This window comes from Anabrus simplex, chromosome 13, assembly GCF_040414725.1.
Source record: "Anabrus simplex isolate iqAnaSimp1 chromosome 13, ASM4041472v1, whole genome shotgun sequence".
NCBI classification, from domain to species: domain Eukaryota; kingdom Metazoa; phylum Arthropoda; class Insecta; order Orthoptera; family Tettigoniidae; genus Anabrus; species Anabrus simplex.
In genome coordinates this window covers 39,223,989-39,242,567 of record NC_090277.1, presented here as the reverse complement: position 1 = coordinate 39,242,567, position 18,579 = coordinate 39,223,989, and the positions used below count along the sequence as shown (strand labels likewise).

Below are 18,579 nucleotides of genomic sequence, written 5' to 3'. Positions count from 1 at the left end.
TTCAAATATGAATTCATTACAGCAGCCTTTACAACCTCAACAGTCTAATGCCGCTCAGCCGCCTCCTCCACCTCCCCCACCTCCTGAAGAGTTGGAGGTTTATCAACAGGCTCATTTTGGTCCATTTATTGTATTTGTTGAATCAACTAAGTCGAAAAATATTGATGGGCTACATCCCATGGCGCTTGGGCGCTTGTTTTACGATAATGATATTTTTGTGAAAGGTATAACGCCCAAAGGACGAAATAGATTATTGGTGGAATTTAGTTCCGCGATCCAAGCTAATTCCTTTCTACGTCATTCAATACTTGCAACTCACTCATTGAAAGCATATATTCCCAGTTCCAATATCTTTCGTGTTAGACTTATACGCGGTGTGGAAAAGAATGTGTCTGATTCTGACATTCTTAAATACCTTAAATCTGATGTTCGGGTCAAATCGGTCAAGCGGCTTAACCGTAAGGTTGTGGAGCCCAGTGGAGTGACCTACGTTCCAACTGGAACAGTTAAGATTGTTTTTCGCTCTCAAACTCTTCCTCAATATGTCTCTTTGTTTGAGTCCATTTAGAGGTTTCCCCTTTCATATTTTCCCCGATTATCTGTTCAAAATGTCAGCGATATGGACACACGATTAAAAACTGTCAAGCTAAGTCACCCCGATGTGGGCATTGTGCGTTACATCACCTTACATCAGAGTGTCAGGAAAATATTCGCCGCTGTGTTCACTGTCATCAGGCACATTATACTGGCTCATCAAACTGCCCTACTCATCAACAGCAAACTGCCCTTAAAAAGCTTATGTGTACAGAAAATCTATCCTTTTCCGAGGCGTCTGCTAGAATACCCTCGACCCAATTTGACACGTCCAATAATACCCATCTTTTTCCACCTCTTCCTTCTACTAGTTCCACTTCACCTGTGGAAACCCCGAGGAAACGTAAATTTACTCAGGTGGTTATGAACGAGCCCCGTCCCATTCCAACACCTGGTTTTGATAAGTCTGGGTATCTTAATCTCATCCGACCCCCTCCAGTGTCTTCACATACCTCGGTCTTTCCATCCACTTCATCTTCATCCTCCCCGTCCCCGATTCCGTCTACGTCCCGTAATTCTCAGTGTTTACCTTCAGCTCCTTCTCAATCATCTAGTTCCCCTGTACTACGCCAAAAGGCGTATCTCCAAAGTGGTATTCATCAACTATTTCTGCAAATTATTCAATTATTAGGGGACCAGCCACATGTCGCACACACACTTTATAAGCTTCGTGACTGTGTGCACACTATGTTCTCTTTAGATGCTACGTATCCTGCAGTGGAATGCTAGGAGTATTACTTCTAAACGGTATGAGTTACAATTTTTGATAAATGAAATTTCCCCATTCATTATAGCATTAGACTTGGTTTTCCCCATCCTCTGAGTTTTATTTAAATGGCTTTAATGTTGAACGCTGTGATGGTGTTGGTTACGGTGGTGTTGCTTTATTTATTCACCATAGTTTATCCTATCAACGTCTTGATATCTCGTATTGTCTACCCCATACATTTGTTCTTGGTATCTCATATAATCGCCTTTCCATTATTAACCTTTATTGCCCTCCAGATCTTTCTATTTCTCACATTCAATGGTGTCGATTCTTGCAGCAATTTTCTTCTCATAACGAGCTTCTCCTCTTAGGGGACTTTAATCTTCATCATTCTATGTGGGGAAGCAGTAGTGATACTTCCCTGGGTTCTTATTTCCTCACTGCCTCCCAATCGCATGACTTTGTCATTTTAAACGATGGTTCTCCCACGCGCCTCACTCCCCCCGGCTCTCCTCCCAGTGCTGTGGATTTATCATTATGTCGTCCTGCAATGGCTTCGATTGTAACTTGGCACCGTCTTACTGATACACATTCTAGCGACCATTTCCCTATTATTCTTACGTATGGTCTTGGTAGGTTTCCTAGTTCTTCTTCCGCCCCTACATGTACCAGTAATGTTCGCTCCCTCCGTCACTTTGATAGAGTATCTTTTATTACTTATGTTACCCATCGTATTGAGCTTATTTCGGATAATATTTTGCCCTTTTCTACTCTCTTTCAATTTATACAAGATTATCTCGATCTTTATCATCCCTATAAACCTATTTCTTCCCACTCTGCTCGCCCCTCTTCCTTTTTACGATGGTGGGACTCAGAGTGCCATAATCTGGTTCTTAAACGACGCCGTTTATTCCGGATATATCGGAAAACATTAGCCCCTCACCATTATTTCCGTCTTAAACAACATATTGCTTATACTAGACGGATTTTTCTTTCTAAACGCCGTGCTGCATGGCGATCCTTTATTTCCTCCCTAAACGCTCATACTTCGTCTTCTCACTTATGGAGTGCAATTCGTTCCCTTACCCGAGCTTCTCAATACATTCCACCCTCTGTCACCCCTCCACAGATTTTATCTATCTTTCTCAACTCCCTCACTCCTGATTATGTCGTGTCTGACTTTACTATCCCCCTGTCTCCATGCTCTTCCCACTTTTCTGTATTACTCCAACCTATACACCTTTCTGAACTTGAGGCCACCTTGTGTAATGCAAAGAGTTCGTCTCCGGGCCCTGATTATATATCATATGATATGCTCCGGATTCTCCCTCTCCGTGCTAAACAAGCTTTATTAGCTCTCTATAATAATATACTTCTCACTACTTCTGTTCCTACCTCTTGGAATGATTTTTTTTTAGTACCTATCCCCAAACCTGGTCAACTTCAAACTGACGCTAATGGCTTTCGAGGGATTGTCCTTGGTTCGTGTATCCGCAAGACGTTTTTAAAAATTCTCCTTCAACGACTCCTGTGGTCTCTTGAATATTATAATTTGGTTCCCAAATATCAATTCGCCTACTTTAAAGGTCGTTGTGCTCAAGATGCTATTAACATTTTACTTATCGATATTTTATTAGCGCAAATTCGTAAGGATTGTCTTATTGCTATTTTTTTGGACATACGAGGAGCTTTTGACTCCATACCACTGCATCTTCTCTGGACTAATCTTGCACAGAAAGGTTTTCCTGCTCATTTTCTCCACATCTTGCGTAATTTGTTTACGTATCGGAAACTTTCACTTAAATCCGCTTATTCTTCTCTTCCTTGTCGTCTGTCATCTGTCGGTGTTCCTCAGGGAGACATTTTAAGTGGTCTGCTTTTCGCCCTGTATATGAGTAATCTTGAAGAATTGGTTACCCAAAAAGCTCGCATTCTTTTTTATGCTGATGATATAGTTCTTTATTACTCTCATAGTAATGTCGATGTGTGTCGTCACCATATATATCAGTTAATGGAACAAGTCATTACATGGCTTACTTTCCATGGCCTTCAACTTTCTACCTCCAAATGCTGTGCAATGTTTTTTACCTCTAAGCGTAGGTTTAACTCTGAGCCACTTGTTTTCGATTCTCATGTCATTCCTTTTTGTTCCTCCCATAAATACCTTGGTGTTATGCTAGATCGCTCGTTATCTTGGAAACATCATATTACTCAGTTACGTAATTCTTCTGATATGTATATTAAAATTCTCCAAGTGGTAACTAGACGATCATGGGGTGCTGACCCTGGCACAGCTCAGTTGTTATATTCCGCTACTATTCGCTCTAGACTCGACTACTGTGCGCATGGTATAGATACTGCGTTGGATTCTGTTCTTAACCACTTAAATACTTTACAATTTAAAGCTCTGAGAACTTGTGTTGGAGCATTGTTGTCTACCCCTACTAATGCTCTCCTTGTCGAGACCGGTGAGTTCCCTCTTCCCATTCGCCGTAAAATGATAACATCTAAATATTTACTTAAAAGATTTGCTCTGGCTCAACACCCATTGCTTCCTAAATTGCAGTTATTAGATGAATATTCTCTTCTTTCACAGGCCCCCCGTCGTAAGATGCCTGCTTTGTGGTATGCATATCAATTTCTTCTTTCCTATAAAAACACTATCTTACGCACTGCTTCTTCCCCCGTTTATTCAGTAAATTTTGATTGTTTATTTTTTGTCCCTTCTATCATTATCTCCCCTACATCTTCTTTTTCTTCTTCTATTCCTGGTTCTTCGTTGACTGGCCCACCTTTTAAGAAGCTACGTTTTGCTCTAAGTGATTCTGGCGTCCAGATATATACAGACGGCTCAAAAAACTCTTCTGGCGTTGGAGCAGCGTTCTATATTGTCAATACCAATGTTGCTGAACTCTATCGTTTACCCAGTGACTTTTCTATCTACACTGCGGAAATTTTTGCTATTCGTCAAGCTCTTATGTACATTAAGCATCATTCTATAACTAACGCAGCTATTTATACGGATTCCCTCAGTGCCGTTCAGTCGCTCAAGTCATCTCATCTTTCTTTTAACTGGTATTTGTATCATGTTAAAAGTCTCATTTATACTTTGCATCAATCTGGGGTGGTTCTCACTTTTGTCTGGGTCCCTAGTCATATAGGTATCTATGGGAATGAACAGGCGGATTTATTCGCGAAGCGAGCTGTTCGTGATGGCAAATCCCTACTTAACCTTGCAGTTCCTCTACCCGATTTTTATCCAGTTCTTAAACATTATGCTTATGGTCAGTGGCAAGAAGATTGGACTAGATCAGCTTCTTATAAAGGTCGCTATTATTACAATATTCAGTCTTGTATTCCTCCCTATCCTTGGTATTTGAAGGGTAACTATTCTCGCCGTCACATTACCAACATTATTCGTCTTCGCTTTAACCATGCTCTTACTCCTCTGTATAAACATCGTTTTAACCTCTCCCCCCACTCCTCCTGTATATGTGGTACTCTGAGTGCTGATGTAAATCATTTATTATTCCAATGCTCTGTGTATGATTCTTTTCGTCCGGCTTTTATTTCTCGTCTTCTCAGTCTTCAGAAAGCTCTCCCCACCAATGTCTCCTGCTTGCTTACCGATATGTCTCCCGCTCTAATACATGCTATCAATCAATATTTGGATGACTCTCATCTTCATTTGTAAAATACTGTCTGTTTATTGTTCGCACCGTTACATACTCCTGCTTCCACTGTTTTTTTGCTTCTACGCACTTCCTTTGTTATGTTTCGCGTTACTTAAGGTGTGTACATAGACCCGATGCTCAACTGTTCTTGAGACCTTCGTAGTGAAATTCCTTGCGTGTGACCTTCGTAGTGGACTAATTGCGTGTGATTTCGCATTATAAGTGTAATATCACGATAATAAGTGTAGTGGCTGGGTGAAATAATAGAGCCCATAACCTCTCCGACAACAACAACAACAACAACAACACAACAGCGTATCTTTGTAACTAGGGAGTTACAGAAAATTCCGTTCATTGTAAATAGGTTATTGGAGACTCTCAAAATTAAGAGAAAACATGTGTCATATTCTTCTAGAAGCCTGGCCTGGCAATGTATATAAAGAGGCAGTCTTGAGGGTTGAGTGAAGTTGTTTTAGTGAGAGTTATTAGAGCTAGTTGTTAATCGAGTTTGTGAATTTGTTATGTTGGTACTTGGTTGACATTATCGTGTTGCAGTCTCCAGTCTTCTTCTTATTCTTCGTAACAGTGGTTTGTTCGCGAGCATAGTAGTTAAGTGTTCAGAATGGTGGTTTATTGATGTGTATGTATGATGTGTATTATCTGCGCACTTTTTAGCGATAGATTTACACCCTAGTGCTGAATCGGACGACTTCGGTTATCTTCGAGATTCGTATTGGCAACCTTCGAAACACAAACTAAGAATCGCTTATCATCGCTGTGTGACATCTGGCGTACACTTTAAGTACTCGTACTGTTGTTGTTTACACAGCAAAGCCAAACTATAGAATTCATGCTAGGAACACGTTTCGCATCGGAAAATGTTATATAGTAATATATATATTGTGTTTGTGACACAGTTGTTGGCGTAAGATAATAAAGGTTTAGAAGATTCATATCGATCGATCATATTATCGATTCAATTCAGATTTAATTTCCATTCAGTTGGCAGTACTACCGGAACCGGTAGTGCTCCCTTCTTACTCCTCAACCGAGTACAAAAATCTATCACTAAAAAGTGCGCGTACAATATATAGTTTCTAATAAAATAGTGTACACAATTGACAGCATCGCGTGTGTGAGTCTTTGTGGGTATAAAATGTTCTGGACGGGTTTTTCCTGAGATTTTGTTCTGTTTTATTGATATCACCCATTGAAACAATACACTAATTTGGACTGCCCTGAATAATTTAGCAGAAAACTTACAGATCTGGACGATTATAAACACAGTGCGCTGCAGTGAGTACATGCCGTTTGGTGATGAGAGATGCCCCGCAGAGAAAACGGGGAGCTTTGTTATAGTTCTTGTCTGAAGCCTTGTAGCCCAGTGCAACAATCCAAGGCCATGCCCCTGTAACAAGTTGTAAGACTGGATCATGAGACTGCATAAACATTTACTTTAAAACCTGTTCAAGTGAGTTTCTTCCTTAATAGTGCACATGGCTGAAACTGTTAATTAGTAACTAATTTAAATGTTTGTTGGTGAGGTAGCCTGCAGAACCAAACTGGATAGCTTAGGGCATATTCTCAACTGAAATACTGCCCTCCTTGGATCCTATGAGTGCCTGTTAACCTTTAGAATTGAAAGTTAGAAACTTCATTCTGTTCTGTATTGAACTGGGATTACAGTAAAATGAAAATGTTAAGGGTCCACCTTTTCAATACAATGAATATTTATTGATGTGAGTATATATCACATACTGTTTAAAGAAGATTGGTACTAGTTTGAATGCTCATTGCGCGAAATCATCAGCCAATGAATCAGTTGAGCAAAACACAACTTATCAAACAACAATATAAAACACATGATAGCACCTAAAAAACAAATGTTAAATTATGACTAGTTAAAATATAAAACACATGACAGTAAATACAATGACAAATGTTAAAAGTTAAATTGTAACGAGTTAAAACGTTGAAAGCAAATCAGAGAAGGTAACACAGTTGTTAAGGTATGATACAGGAGAACATAGTCCAGCTTAAGGTGTATAGAACATAAGGTCTTTCTTATAAAACATGTGAGTGCACCTACTAAGACATTTTTAAATGTAATGTTAAATTGATGAGAGTATGGTGCGAACGACGATCTAAAACACATGACAGCACCTATAATGTCACTGCTAGATTATAATAAGTTAAAATGAAGAGGTGCGTCTGACTGTAAAGTATAAAATTTGAGAAGGTATCCCAGTTCTTGAGTCTTCATACACAAGAGAAGAGCCCAGCTTGAGGTGCATAGATCATAAAGTAACATAAACCTTGTTCTCTTACGTTTTGGTAATTAACAGGCTTAATTCAGGTGGTTCCGAAGCCAACAATGTGGTCATGTGAATATCATAATTTGAATCAACGTTATGATTCCCAGTTCAGCATGGAAATGTGGAGACTTGACAAAAAGATTGAAAGCCAAATTACGCGTGATATAAATGTACACAGAAAAAAGAAAGATAAGGGAAAAGAGGCAAACTCACCTTGAGCAGCGTGATGGCACAGTTGTTGAAAGGAGAGGAGCTGAGCTACTGAAGAGAGCAATAATAGAGGCCGAGTAATGGAGGGGAAAGGAGAGTGAAGGGTGGGGAAGGGAAAAAAAAGGGAGGAGCTTAACCTGGGGAGTAGGGCTAAAGTTGGGTAGAGGGATGAGGGATTTTCTAAGATTTCTCTGGTGGGAAGATTATTCCAAAGACGAAATCATCATGTTGCGACTTTTCAGCGTAGTGTCTAGGGTTACGTGCAGTCTGTTCCTATTAGGAGTGACATTATTGTATCACCTGAGTAAAGTTCCGGTTGAAGATATGGTATGGAACTGGATGAGAAGCTGCAGAATTCTTTCTACGTAGACAAGTATGTCACTAGCTCTGAAACCAAAGAACAGCTGAGCGAGTTCATTGAAAAACCTACTAATATGATGAGTTCAGCACATTCTGAATTAAGAGGATGTATAAGCAGTTCTCCCGTGCCAGAAAAATTCGAAACAGAGAACGTTGTTCCAATACTTGGTCTTATGCGGGAAGTTGGGACAGATGAGATGTTTTTCAATACCAATACAGTAGAGCTAATCACATTTTCAACTTCTAAGGGAAGTTTATTACCAATTGTACAGGGATTTTTGATCCAATTGGTTTCCTATGTCCAGGAAAATTAATTCCTAAGCTCTTGATGCAAGAAGCCTTTAAACAAAAATGTGGATGGGACGAAGAAGTACCAGATCAAGTGACAAACTAATTCCATGCTTGGGTGAAATACTTACCTTCGTTGGAAAAAAAATGCAGGATTCCAAGAAGACTTGTACCACGGAAATTTGATAGTAGAGAACTTACAATTCAGTTGTTTGCTGATGCCAGCAGATTGTCATAGGCTACATGTATATTCCTAAGGGCAGAAAAGGACTCAATTGTTTCTCTACAGTTGGTGCAAGCTTTTTTTTTTTTTTTTGCTAGGGGCTTTACGTCGCACCGACACAGATAGGTCTTATGGCGACGATGGGATGGGAAAGGCCTAGGAGTTGGAAGGAAGCGGCCGTGGCGTTAATTAAGGTACAGCCCCAGCATTTGCCTGGTGTGAAAATGGGAAACCACGGAAAACCATTTTCAGGGCTGCCGATAGTGGGATTCGAACCTACTATCTCCCGGATGCAAGCTCACAGCCGCGCGTTGGTGCAAGCTAAGGCTAGGATTGCACCTTTAGGACCAATAACCATACCCCCTAGAATTGTTGGCTGCACTCATAGCCACTCGGCTATTTACACAGTATAAAAGGGGCACTAATTCTCCAAGACTGTAAAACAAACTATTGGGGTGACTACAATGGTGTTCACATGGATCAAGACGAAAAGAAACGGGAGTGTACTTGTAGGAAATCGTTGTGAGGAAATACGCAAGTTTAGTAAACCGGAGGATTGGCACCATGTTCCAGGATTTTTAAGCTCTATTGATCAAATATACAGACCGATGAGTGCAAAGTTTTTGCTTGAGAATAAGTGGTGGGAAGGTCCCACATGGCTTAAGGATGATCCTGCACAATGGTGTAACTTGGACATTGTGGCTCCTGAGGATGAGATCAACTTGGAGAAGAGAAAGACTGTCCTATCAAATGCAGCATTTGATAACGAAGAGTTTACATCAAGCCTCTGCTATGTTTCTAGTTACCACAGAACATCACGCATGGTTGGTTGGGCAGTGAGGTTTGTCCAGAACATATGACACTGAGATGCCAAAAGGAAGAGAGAGCTATCTGCAGAGGAAATAGTCGAGGCAAAGAAGTGTCTGATAAGATGTGTTTAAAAAGACAATAGACATACGTAGAGCAAAAGGTGAAAGTGAGAACTCAAATTTTTAAAGATAATAAGGGAATTCTGAGGCTGCGTAAACAGTTAGCCTACCGTAATTATGAAAAAAGCTTCAAGTGCCCCATTGTGCTGCGTTCAGATCACATCACTGAGATAATGGTAATGGACATCAAATATTATTGATGATGCTTAGAGATGACTTCTGTATCATAGAAGGAAGAAAGTTGGTTAGGTGAGTTACAATGAGGTGTATCATATGTAAAAGGTATAGGCCCAATGCAATGGAGACACAGCTTGCCCCACTTCCCAAAGAGCGAGTTAACTAGATCGTAGTATTTCAAGTCATAGAAATAGATCTTGCTGGACCATTTAATCTGAAGACTGAAGAAAAGGCATGGCTCATGTTATTCACTTGTGCCACCTTTCGAGCAGTTTATATTGAGCTTATTAGGTGTCTGTTAACAGACGTGGTCCTGCAAGCCTATGGAGATTCATTGCTCGCAGGGGTAGGGTGTCAGTTATCTACTCAGACGACACAAACTTCACAGGGGTTACCCATGCTTTTCAAGAGTTAAACTGGGAGGAAATTGTTTCAAGCTGTGTTATAGAATGAATAACTTGGAAATTCAACCCTCTCACTGCTGCAAGATGGAAAGGGTGTTGGGAATGGCGAAAGAATTGTTTTGACGTAACTCGGGCAAAGTTTCAATTACTTATGAAGAGTTAAGCATGATACTGTGTGACTGTGAAGCTGTTACAAATTCACGGCCAGTGACATGTATCAGATGAGATGCACGAACTGAAACCAGCTGATTTTCTTTATGAGGTACCCAGTGATGATGTGCCGAATTGGGATGTCATTGACAGAAAAGGAATAGAGTTGAGATGGTGTTATCTGCAGAAAGTTCGGGACGATCACTGGCAGGGTTTCTGCCAGGTATACATGGCTCTTCTCATTCAACAGGGATATGGGACATCCAACAACGTGAACACTGGGAACGTTGTGCTGATCGGAACTGATGACATCAAACTACTTGACTGGCCTCTAGGTGTTGTCCAGGAGGTGTACCCTGGTAAGGATGGCGCCGTCAGGGTTGTCAAAACTGAGAAATGCTGCAGGTGACAGGGTTAGACCAGTGCAAAATCTCTATTCCTTAGAGGTGGCCCCATAGGATGAATTTGCTATAGTACAGAACAATCGGCCACAATCTATCCTGGAGCTGCAGCCAGAGAGGACTGAAACTGTGACATATCCACAGATGAAGTCTACAAGAAGTGGTAGACAAGTCAAAACAAAGTATGGAGTGGTAAAAACTATTAAACAAACAAGCACTGTGTGCAAGATTAGTGTCATTTGAAAGAGATCTGAAAGTTTTACGTAAAAAGTGAATGCATCTTTTACCTTTTCATTGTGTTGCAATTTTATTAGTATAAACTAAATTTGCAAAGGTGGGATGATATTAGGAAAATTTTGATTTCTGTGTTATTTTATATTTAGTGATCAATATTATCAGAGTCCTCCCTCAGGTTTTTTTCGAGGAAAAAGAAGAAAGGCTGATGTGGCAGTTTGTTAATGGGGGTTTGTTTTATTAAATATGATGGGAAACGTTCCTAATAAATAAAGTTTCATTACAGATTAAGCTCTCCTTAATTATTACACCAAGTATGGAATAGCTTGTCCCACTTGTTGAAATGAAATAGCCTATGGCTTTTAGTGCCGGGAGTGCCCAACGACAAGTTCGGCTCGCCAGATGCAGGTCTTTTGATTTGACACCTGTAGGCGACCGGCGTGCCGTGATGAGGATGAAATGATGATGAAGACGACACATACACCCAGCCCCAGTGTCAGCAGAATTAACCAATTAGGTTAAAATTCCCGACCCTGTCGGGAATCGAACCGGGATCCCTGTGGCTGAATGCCAGCATGCTAACCATTTAGCCATGGAGCCGGAAGTCTCACTTGTTTTTTTTTTTTTTTTTTTTTTTTTTGCTAGTTGCTTTACGTCGCACCGACACAGATAGGTCTTACGGCGACGATGGGTCAGGAAAGGACTAGGAGTGGGAAGGAAGCGGCCGTGGCCTTAATTAAGGTGTGAAAATGGGAAACCACGGAAAACCATTTTCAGGGCTGCCGACAGTGGGGTTCGAACCTACTATCTCCCGAATACTGGATACTGGCCGCACTTAAGCGACTGCAGCTATCGAGCTCGGTAGTCTCACTTGTTGATGATGTGGGATTCACATTTGAAGCTCCGACAGAACAGGATTTTGTGTCACTCACGAGACACTTCTCACTCATCTTCTTTACTGCACACGTGGCTATATTGTTCAAAAATGCATTTGGTAATGCATTCAACACTTCTTCAGTAAAAGCGTTCAGTATGTTTTGTAAACATAACACTCTAGGATCGCCTTTTCAAGAGCATTATTTACCCCTGGAAATATTATTACAAGCATCATTTAATACCTTGTCTCCACCTCTGGACTTGATAACCATATAGACTGGGTTAGGAAATGAGTCCGCAAAGTCGTGCAGGTATGTCGCATCCAGGTTAAGCCACTCGCTGAGGATTTGATCGCGCATTTCCACCAAATTGCGGGGTGCTGATGGCGGAATTTTACCCACTGTTCGAACATGTCCCACAGATCTTCAATGGGGTTCAAGTCAGGTGGTTTTGCAGGCCACTCGAGATGTAATAAGGTGGGGGAGTGTTCATAAAACCAGTCACACATGTATCCAGCCTGACGAACTTTGTTGTTGTCATCTTGAAATATAGTGGTAGCAGTAGCATATTCTTCATGCAGATGTTGACTGAAAGGCAACACCTGATTAAATACGAAAAACACCCCCAAACCATCTCAGACCCACCTCCATCTTGAACTTGACCTTGCACACATCCAGGATAAAATTCATGGCCTTTGGTGCACTCGACGACGTGCGTCATTGGAACAGAGACAAAAACGTGATCGTCATACCACATTATATTCCGTCAGTCAACTACTGTCCATGATCGATGATTTGTAGCCATTTGAAGACGCGCAGCAGTTCCCATCACAATGGTCTCTCGCTAACAGTTTTGAATGGACCTTCATTCAACGACTGCAAGCAATTCATGTCAGGTTTGAAAGCGATTTTGATTCACAAGCCGTGAAACGCGTCTCCGGTTCGAAAATAATTCTGTCATCGAGTTTCCTGGTCATGTGTAGTACACCACTGCTTGTAGACACGCTTAAACATCACCAAATTCAACAACTACATGCACCGTATGGCGATGGCCATCGTGAACACAATTTCCCCTTTTTGCCACTCTGTCACTTCCTTACATCTATCCATATTGACGTACACTGTCCGCTTGAAACAACAATGTCTCAATGAACTCTACTGCCTTATGCTCAGGTAAACGCAGTGCGCGTGCGGTTGAGCACGGAACTTGTTCGCTGTACCATCTGTGGAGACGTAACAATCCATTTGTGCACGAACCACTAGGGTGTCTATATTTTTGTCTGGTGAGCTTAGTGTCAGATAAAAATGACGCAAATGTTTCCTTCTCACTGACAGAAACATTTGAACACTGCAATTTACATAGCTAGCTCACATCCCGGCAAGCATTGCGATACAACCACTCAAAGAGCATAGACAATTGGCGTACATTTTTTAAAATCGTTTCTGCACTATGCTCCGTTTCGTGAATGACATTCTATTTCATGCAGATCGATAACTTCACATGTTGATAGTAGATACTCGAGCAACCTTTCCTTCTTTTCACATTCCTTCACAAACACTAAATCTGCATTTGACAAACGAGAGTTCATGATCATAACTAGAAAGCAATAAGGAATACCTATTATTCCTAACGTAGTCGCAGATTCTTTTTAATCCATTGCATTTGCCTTTTATCTTAATCTCTTTGCAGACAGTAAAGGAAAGTTGGTCTAAATACTAAACTGACGACTGATGGTGTCCACAGTACAGTGTAATCCAACACAGCTGCTTGTTTAAATACAAATATGTTCCCGTTCACTTTAAAGCCCTGAACACCAAGTGTCAATGATCTTGTCATGATGAAATAAAAAACACAACTCTCTAGCACAATAACCTATTGACTAAATAAACGTTATTACTCATACCATATTTGAAGACTTGAGTTCATGATAGCAAACAAGACTAAATATGCATGACAGTGTTCACATGATAACTGCATATCAAAACAGTGTGATCTTAATATGTCATATGCTCTGCCCCATCATCTTATCTCACGCGTTAGACATAGCTGTCTCAACAGATTAAAGTTTCAAGTGCTTTCTGAACACCAGGGGTCGACCTCCGTGTTTTGAAAAAGCTACTGTAGCCTGCTAGAAGTCTCTAATGTTAAAGCCTATAAGCTCTAACATTAAAATCAGAACTTGAGTGTTCAGTCGCCAACAAACACGTGCACCGACAAGTCAAAATGTGTCTCTCACTCCAAAACACAATATCGTTTTTCTTCAACAATACGAGTGTGAGGAGGGGGATAGAGCCCCTTCTAAGCAGGAGGAGGTCATATATATAAACACTACTAGGCCCATGAGGAGGAAGCAGTGGAGGTGGAAGCAGAAGAGGAGGTGAATGTAGAGGATAGAGTTCCTTTGACCAGCAAAAAGTAACAATCCCAGAAGAATCGAACCTTTGAACTCAAGCTCAGAATGCGCTAACCACTAAACTACCTCAGCTGGTGTTGAACTCGAGCTTGTAAGGCAAGGAGTGAAACTGGAGTCTGCGAGGTTAGCCGGAGTGTCGGATTTAATTTATTGTGTGCTTCTGAGGTACCACTGCAGATTTAGCCGAAAAAAGCACATCAGTATATCAGCTATCATGCCGAGTAGCCCTTGCATCATCACATTAGACTTAGTCCGATTATACCGGTAGGTTTTAAGTTACAAGTTTTGATTCCCTCAGGTAGCTCTCCGGAGTTATCCCATAAGAGCAATGTATAGCATCCATCTTGCCCAGTGGCCCTTGCATCAGCTCCCAAAGCCTAGAAGAATCGAACCTTTGAATTCAAGCTCAGAGTGCGCTAATCACTAAACTACTTCAGCGGGCGTCGAACTTGAGCTTATAGACAATAGTTCCTAAGTTACAAGTTGAGAGCCCCTGAGGTAGGTCTCTGGACTTAGCCCTATAAGGGGAATATATAGCAGCGATCTTGCCTGGTGGTCTTTGCGTCAGCTCAATAGAGGTAGCCCAATAAGACCAATAGATTCTAAGTTGTAACAACACCACAGTATAAGGCCCAACTCTACCTTGGTGTCTTCAGAATTTTCCAAAAGATAGCAGTCGGAGCACACTGGACCGTTCAAGTAAAGAACAAGACGAGTAACTTACCTCATAAGTCCAAAGAAGGAGCGTGAAAAACAAACAACTGGGCGTAGAGGCTATGTGAATCAAATCAAATCAAATCAAATCAAATCAAATCAAATCAAATCAAATCAAATCAAATCAAATCAAATCAAATCAAATCAAATCAAATCAAAATCAAAATCTCTTTATTTGCAAATGAGGTGCCTACCTCGGTGGCAAATGGTACACTAAAATACATTATTGTCAAGCACTAAATATTAAATTAACAAGAGAACAAAACTTTCCTATAATACAATATTATACAATTTACGCTAACAATTTTTTCTATTAAACACACAGCTCATCCTTAGTAAATTTATATTGTTTACAAAATTCCACTAATAATATCTCCTGTACTACTTACAAATATAGTCAACTGATATACTTTATGAGGAATTACTTCAAATGATACTGTACAACTGGTATAAGTTTAAAATTTACATTGCATTTATTTACTTTTTTCTTTTTTCCTTTACCCAATCTAGAACCTAAGTAGCATAACGACCTGCTGCGTCTTAACCAGAGCCCCTTTTGCCACCACTTTTCAGAGTTCCTGAAGGGCCTTCACAGCTACCGTAGCGGTCCCAGGGCCCTCGAAGTCCCCACTGTACTTCACCCCTACAGGCAGTCCCCTACTTTGGCTGTCCAAACTCCTTAGACTAGGGGATGGAATTAATTTATTCACACACATTTTTATTTACATTAACCTGCACTGGTCGAATGCCCTCTAACATTTCATTTATTTTCTCTGTTGCTGTTTATTCTCTTCTTGAATATCTGTACAGATTTTGGAAAAGGATCAAACACTACCCCTGGTTAACTGTTCCACTCCTTCACACCCTTCCCAATGAATGAAAATTTACCCCAATCGCTTCTACTAAAATTTCTTCTAATTTTACATTTGTGGTCAGTCCTGCCGATATAATTATTTTCCAACTGAAGCCTCTAACGGATATCTCCCCATGCTGCTTCTCCTGTATAGGCTCTATATAACCCTATAAGTCTAGTTTTCTCCCTTCTCTTACTTAAAGTTTCCCACCGTAGGTCCTTTAACATTTCTGATACACTACTCTTTCTCCTGAAATCCCCTGTTACAAACCTTGCTGCTTTCCTCTGCACACTGTCTGTTTCTTTTATTAGGTATTCTTGGTGAGGATCCCAAACACTGTTTGCATATTCCAATAATGGACGAATCATACTTAGGTAACTTTTCTCTTTTAATTCTTTGTTGCATCCTTTAAGTAGCCTCATTATGACATGTAATGATCTGTATGCTTTCCCAACAATGTCATCCACATGACCCTTCCAGTGCAAATTACTTTCAAATTTTACACCTAAGTATTTGCACTTGCCATCTTTTGGGATAACTACCCCCCATTCAAAGTATATTCAAATTCAGTTTTATAACTCCTGTTTGTAAATGTTGTAACAGTTGATTTGCCTCCATTAACCTTCATATTATTCTCTTCAACCCATTGTTGGATACTCTCAAGGTCCCTTTGTAATTCTGAACAATCCTCAATGGTATTTATTTCCCTATAAACAATTATGTCATCTGCATACAACCTTATTTTTGATGTTATATTATTCCCTAAATCATTTACATATATTAAGAAAAGTAACGGACCGATTATACTACCCTGTGCAATTCCCTTCCAAACTTTCTCTTCCTGCGATACGTTATTTCCTACTTTGACTTTCTGAACCCTTGAATTTAGAAATGTTTTCACCCAACGTGTAACCCTTACGTCCAGTCCTATTCCGTCCAATTTCTTTAATAATATACCATGTTCCACTCTATCAAAGGCTTTGGAAAGATCTATGGCTATGCAATCTAACTGGCCTCCTATGTACCGCCTTTAAAGGAAAAGATCGATTAAAATTTAAAATAATTTTAATGAATCAGGATTTCAATTTAAATGAACAGTAATAATATTTGGAGTTACTATACGATGATTAAACAAATAGAGGAAAATGATTATTACTCTCGCCTGTCTTTTCTCCTTATTGATTGAGTGTCTTTTTTAAAAAAACTATCTGCGACCAGGTCCAAGAGTCTACTTCCACCGATCTCAAACAACTACCAGAAAAAAAAAAAACAACCAAATATAGTGTCGTACTCGATTGACATTTCTGCTGGCGACTCTGTAGTACACCGTACGCTCTCAGATGGCAGGAGAGTGTAGTTCAGATTGAACACTCCGTCTGATAATCACCACCGAGCGCTCGTCAACGGTACTGCTAGTAAGAAGCTAGCTTCTTACGAATCGTATACAATGCCATTGGGTGTTGAACGACGTTTTGATAATTTCATGTTATACGTACTCCAAAATACGTAGTATATACGCCATAAAGTTACAAGTTGTGAACTCCTCAGGTAGCTCTCTAGAGTTAGTCCCATACGAACAATGTATAGCAGTTATCTTGCCTAGTAGTTATTATGTTATCTGCCCCGAGTTTGTTCGACGAGATCAACAGGTCTTAAGTTACAAATTATGAGCCCTTGAAGTAGATCTCCAAACTTAGTCCCAAAAGAGCAGCCTCAATACTCAGTAGCCCTTTTGTGAGCTCCCCAAAGTGAGAACTACAAGACCAATAGGTCTTTAGTTACACGTTTGGAATCCCTGACGTAGCTCTCCATGGTTAGCCTCATAAGAGCGTATAGCAAAAATCTTGCCCAGTAGCCCTTGCGTCAGCTCCCCAAAGTTAGGCCTATAATGCGTCATAAGTTACAAATTGTAAGCCCTTGAGGTAGCTCTACAAAGTTAGATCAATCAAAGCAATGTACAGCAGTCATCTTACCTAATATGGCAGTTAGATTAAGTCTGGGAATGAATCAAAGCGTATAAGTTTAAGCTTACGCTCTTATGCGGCTAGCCAAGGCGTCAAACTTAGGTCTGTGAGGTTAGTGCCCTTGTGCGATTAAGTCTGGGGTCGAATACAAGTCTGTGAGGTTAAGCTTGCACTCTGATGCGCTTAGTCCAGATTTCGAATTTCCAATGCGTAAGGTTAAGGTAGATAGGTTGCGTGATGACTTCGACTGTTAACTGTAAGTTTTCACTTGTATGCAGATAGTCTGGGCATCGAACTTTAGTCTATAAGGGTAGTGACACAGTGAGGTTAAGCCAGGAGTCAAATTCATGCCCGTAAGGTTAAGCTTGCGCATTTAGCCAGCGTAAGATTAAGACGTCATATGAGATTAACTATGCACTGTTAAGCACGTGAGGAGGAGGAAGTGGCCGAATTCTCCAATTTCTACTACTGTGACTTGAGGGCACTTTTCAGTTCAAACATTCAAGAATGCTTCTCTACTACGAGGTGTTTAGAAAGTTATTTAATTCATATCTGAACGTAGGTTTGATGTCCAAATATGCCCCATTCAATAATCTGAATAAAGTACTGAGAGGTTCTCTACTTTCTTTTCTTTTGGGTGGATGCATAAGTTCGTGCGGTTCTTATATTTTATATTTCATTTTATTTTACTGTCACTGTCACGCACTATAACTCACAATCACTCAGTGATGTATTCACCTCCACTCTCTATGAAATTCTGTCAACGTTCAGGAAGCAGTTGAATGCCTCACCTGTAGAACTGTTTTGGTTTTGATTGGAAGAAATCTGTTAGCCATTGGTCAAGAGAAATATCGTCAGGAAACACTAGCCCCTGAATGTGGTTAGAAAGAGAGCGGAAAAATGGATATCTGAGGGAGCAAGGTCAGGGAAATATGGAGGATGAAGAAGAGCTTCTCAGCCAAGTTCAGCAATCACACCTTTGGTCAATTGAGCTGTATGTGGACGAGTGTAATCATGGAGCAATAAGACTGGTTGTTGTCTTTGTCTTTTGTTGTCAATAGCAACGGAAAGCTGTCTTACCTGATCACTA

General features: G+C 40.4%; 1 protein-coding gene across 1 annotated transcript in view; it reads right to left on the bottom strand.

Moving 5' to 3' along the window:
• LOC136884951 (venom protease) overlaps positions 1–18,579 on the bottom strand; it is a 138,096-nt gene that overhangs the window by 47,554 nt on the left and 71,963 nt on the right. Inside the window, exon 4 of the mRNA XM_068230011.1 lies at positions 6,241–6,385. Coding sequence (XP_068086112.1) covers positions 6,241–6,385 — 145 coding nt within the window. The remainder of the gene's footprint in view (positions 1–6,240; positions 6,386–18,579) is intronic.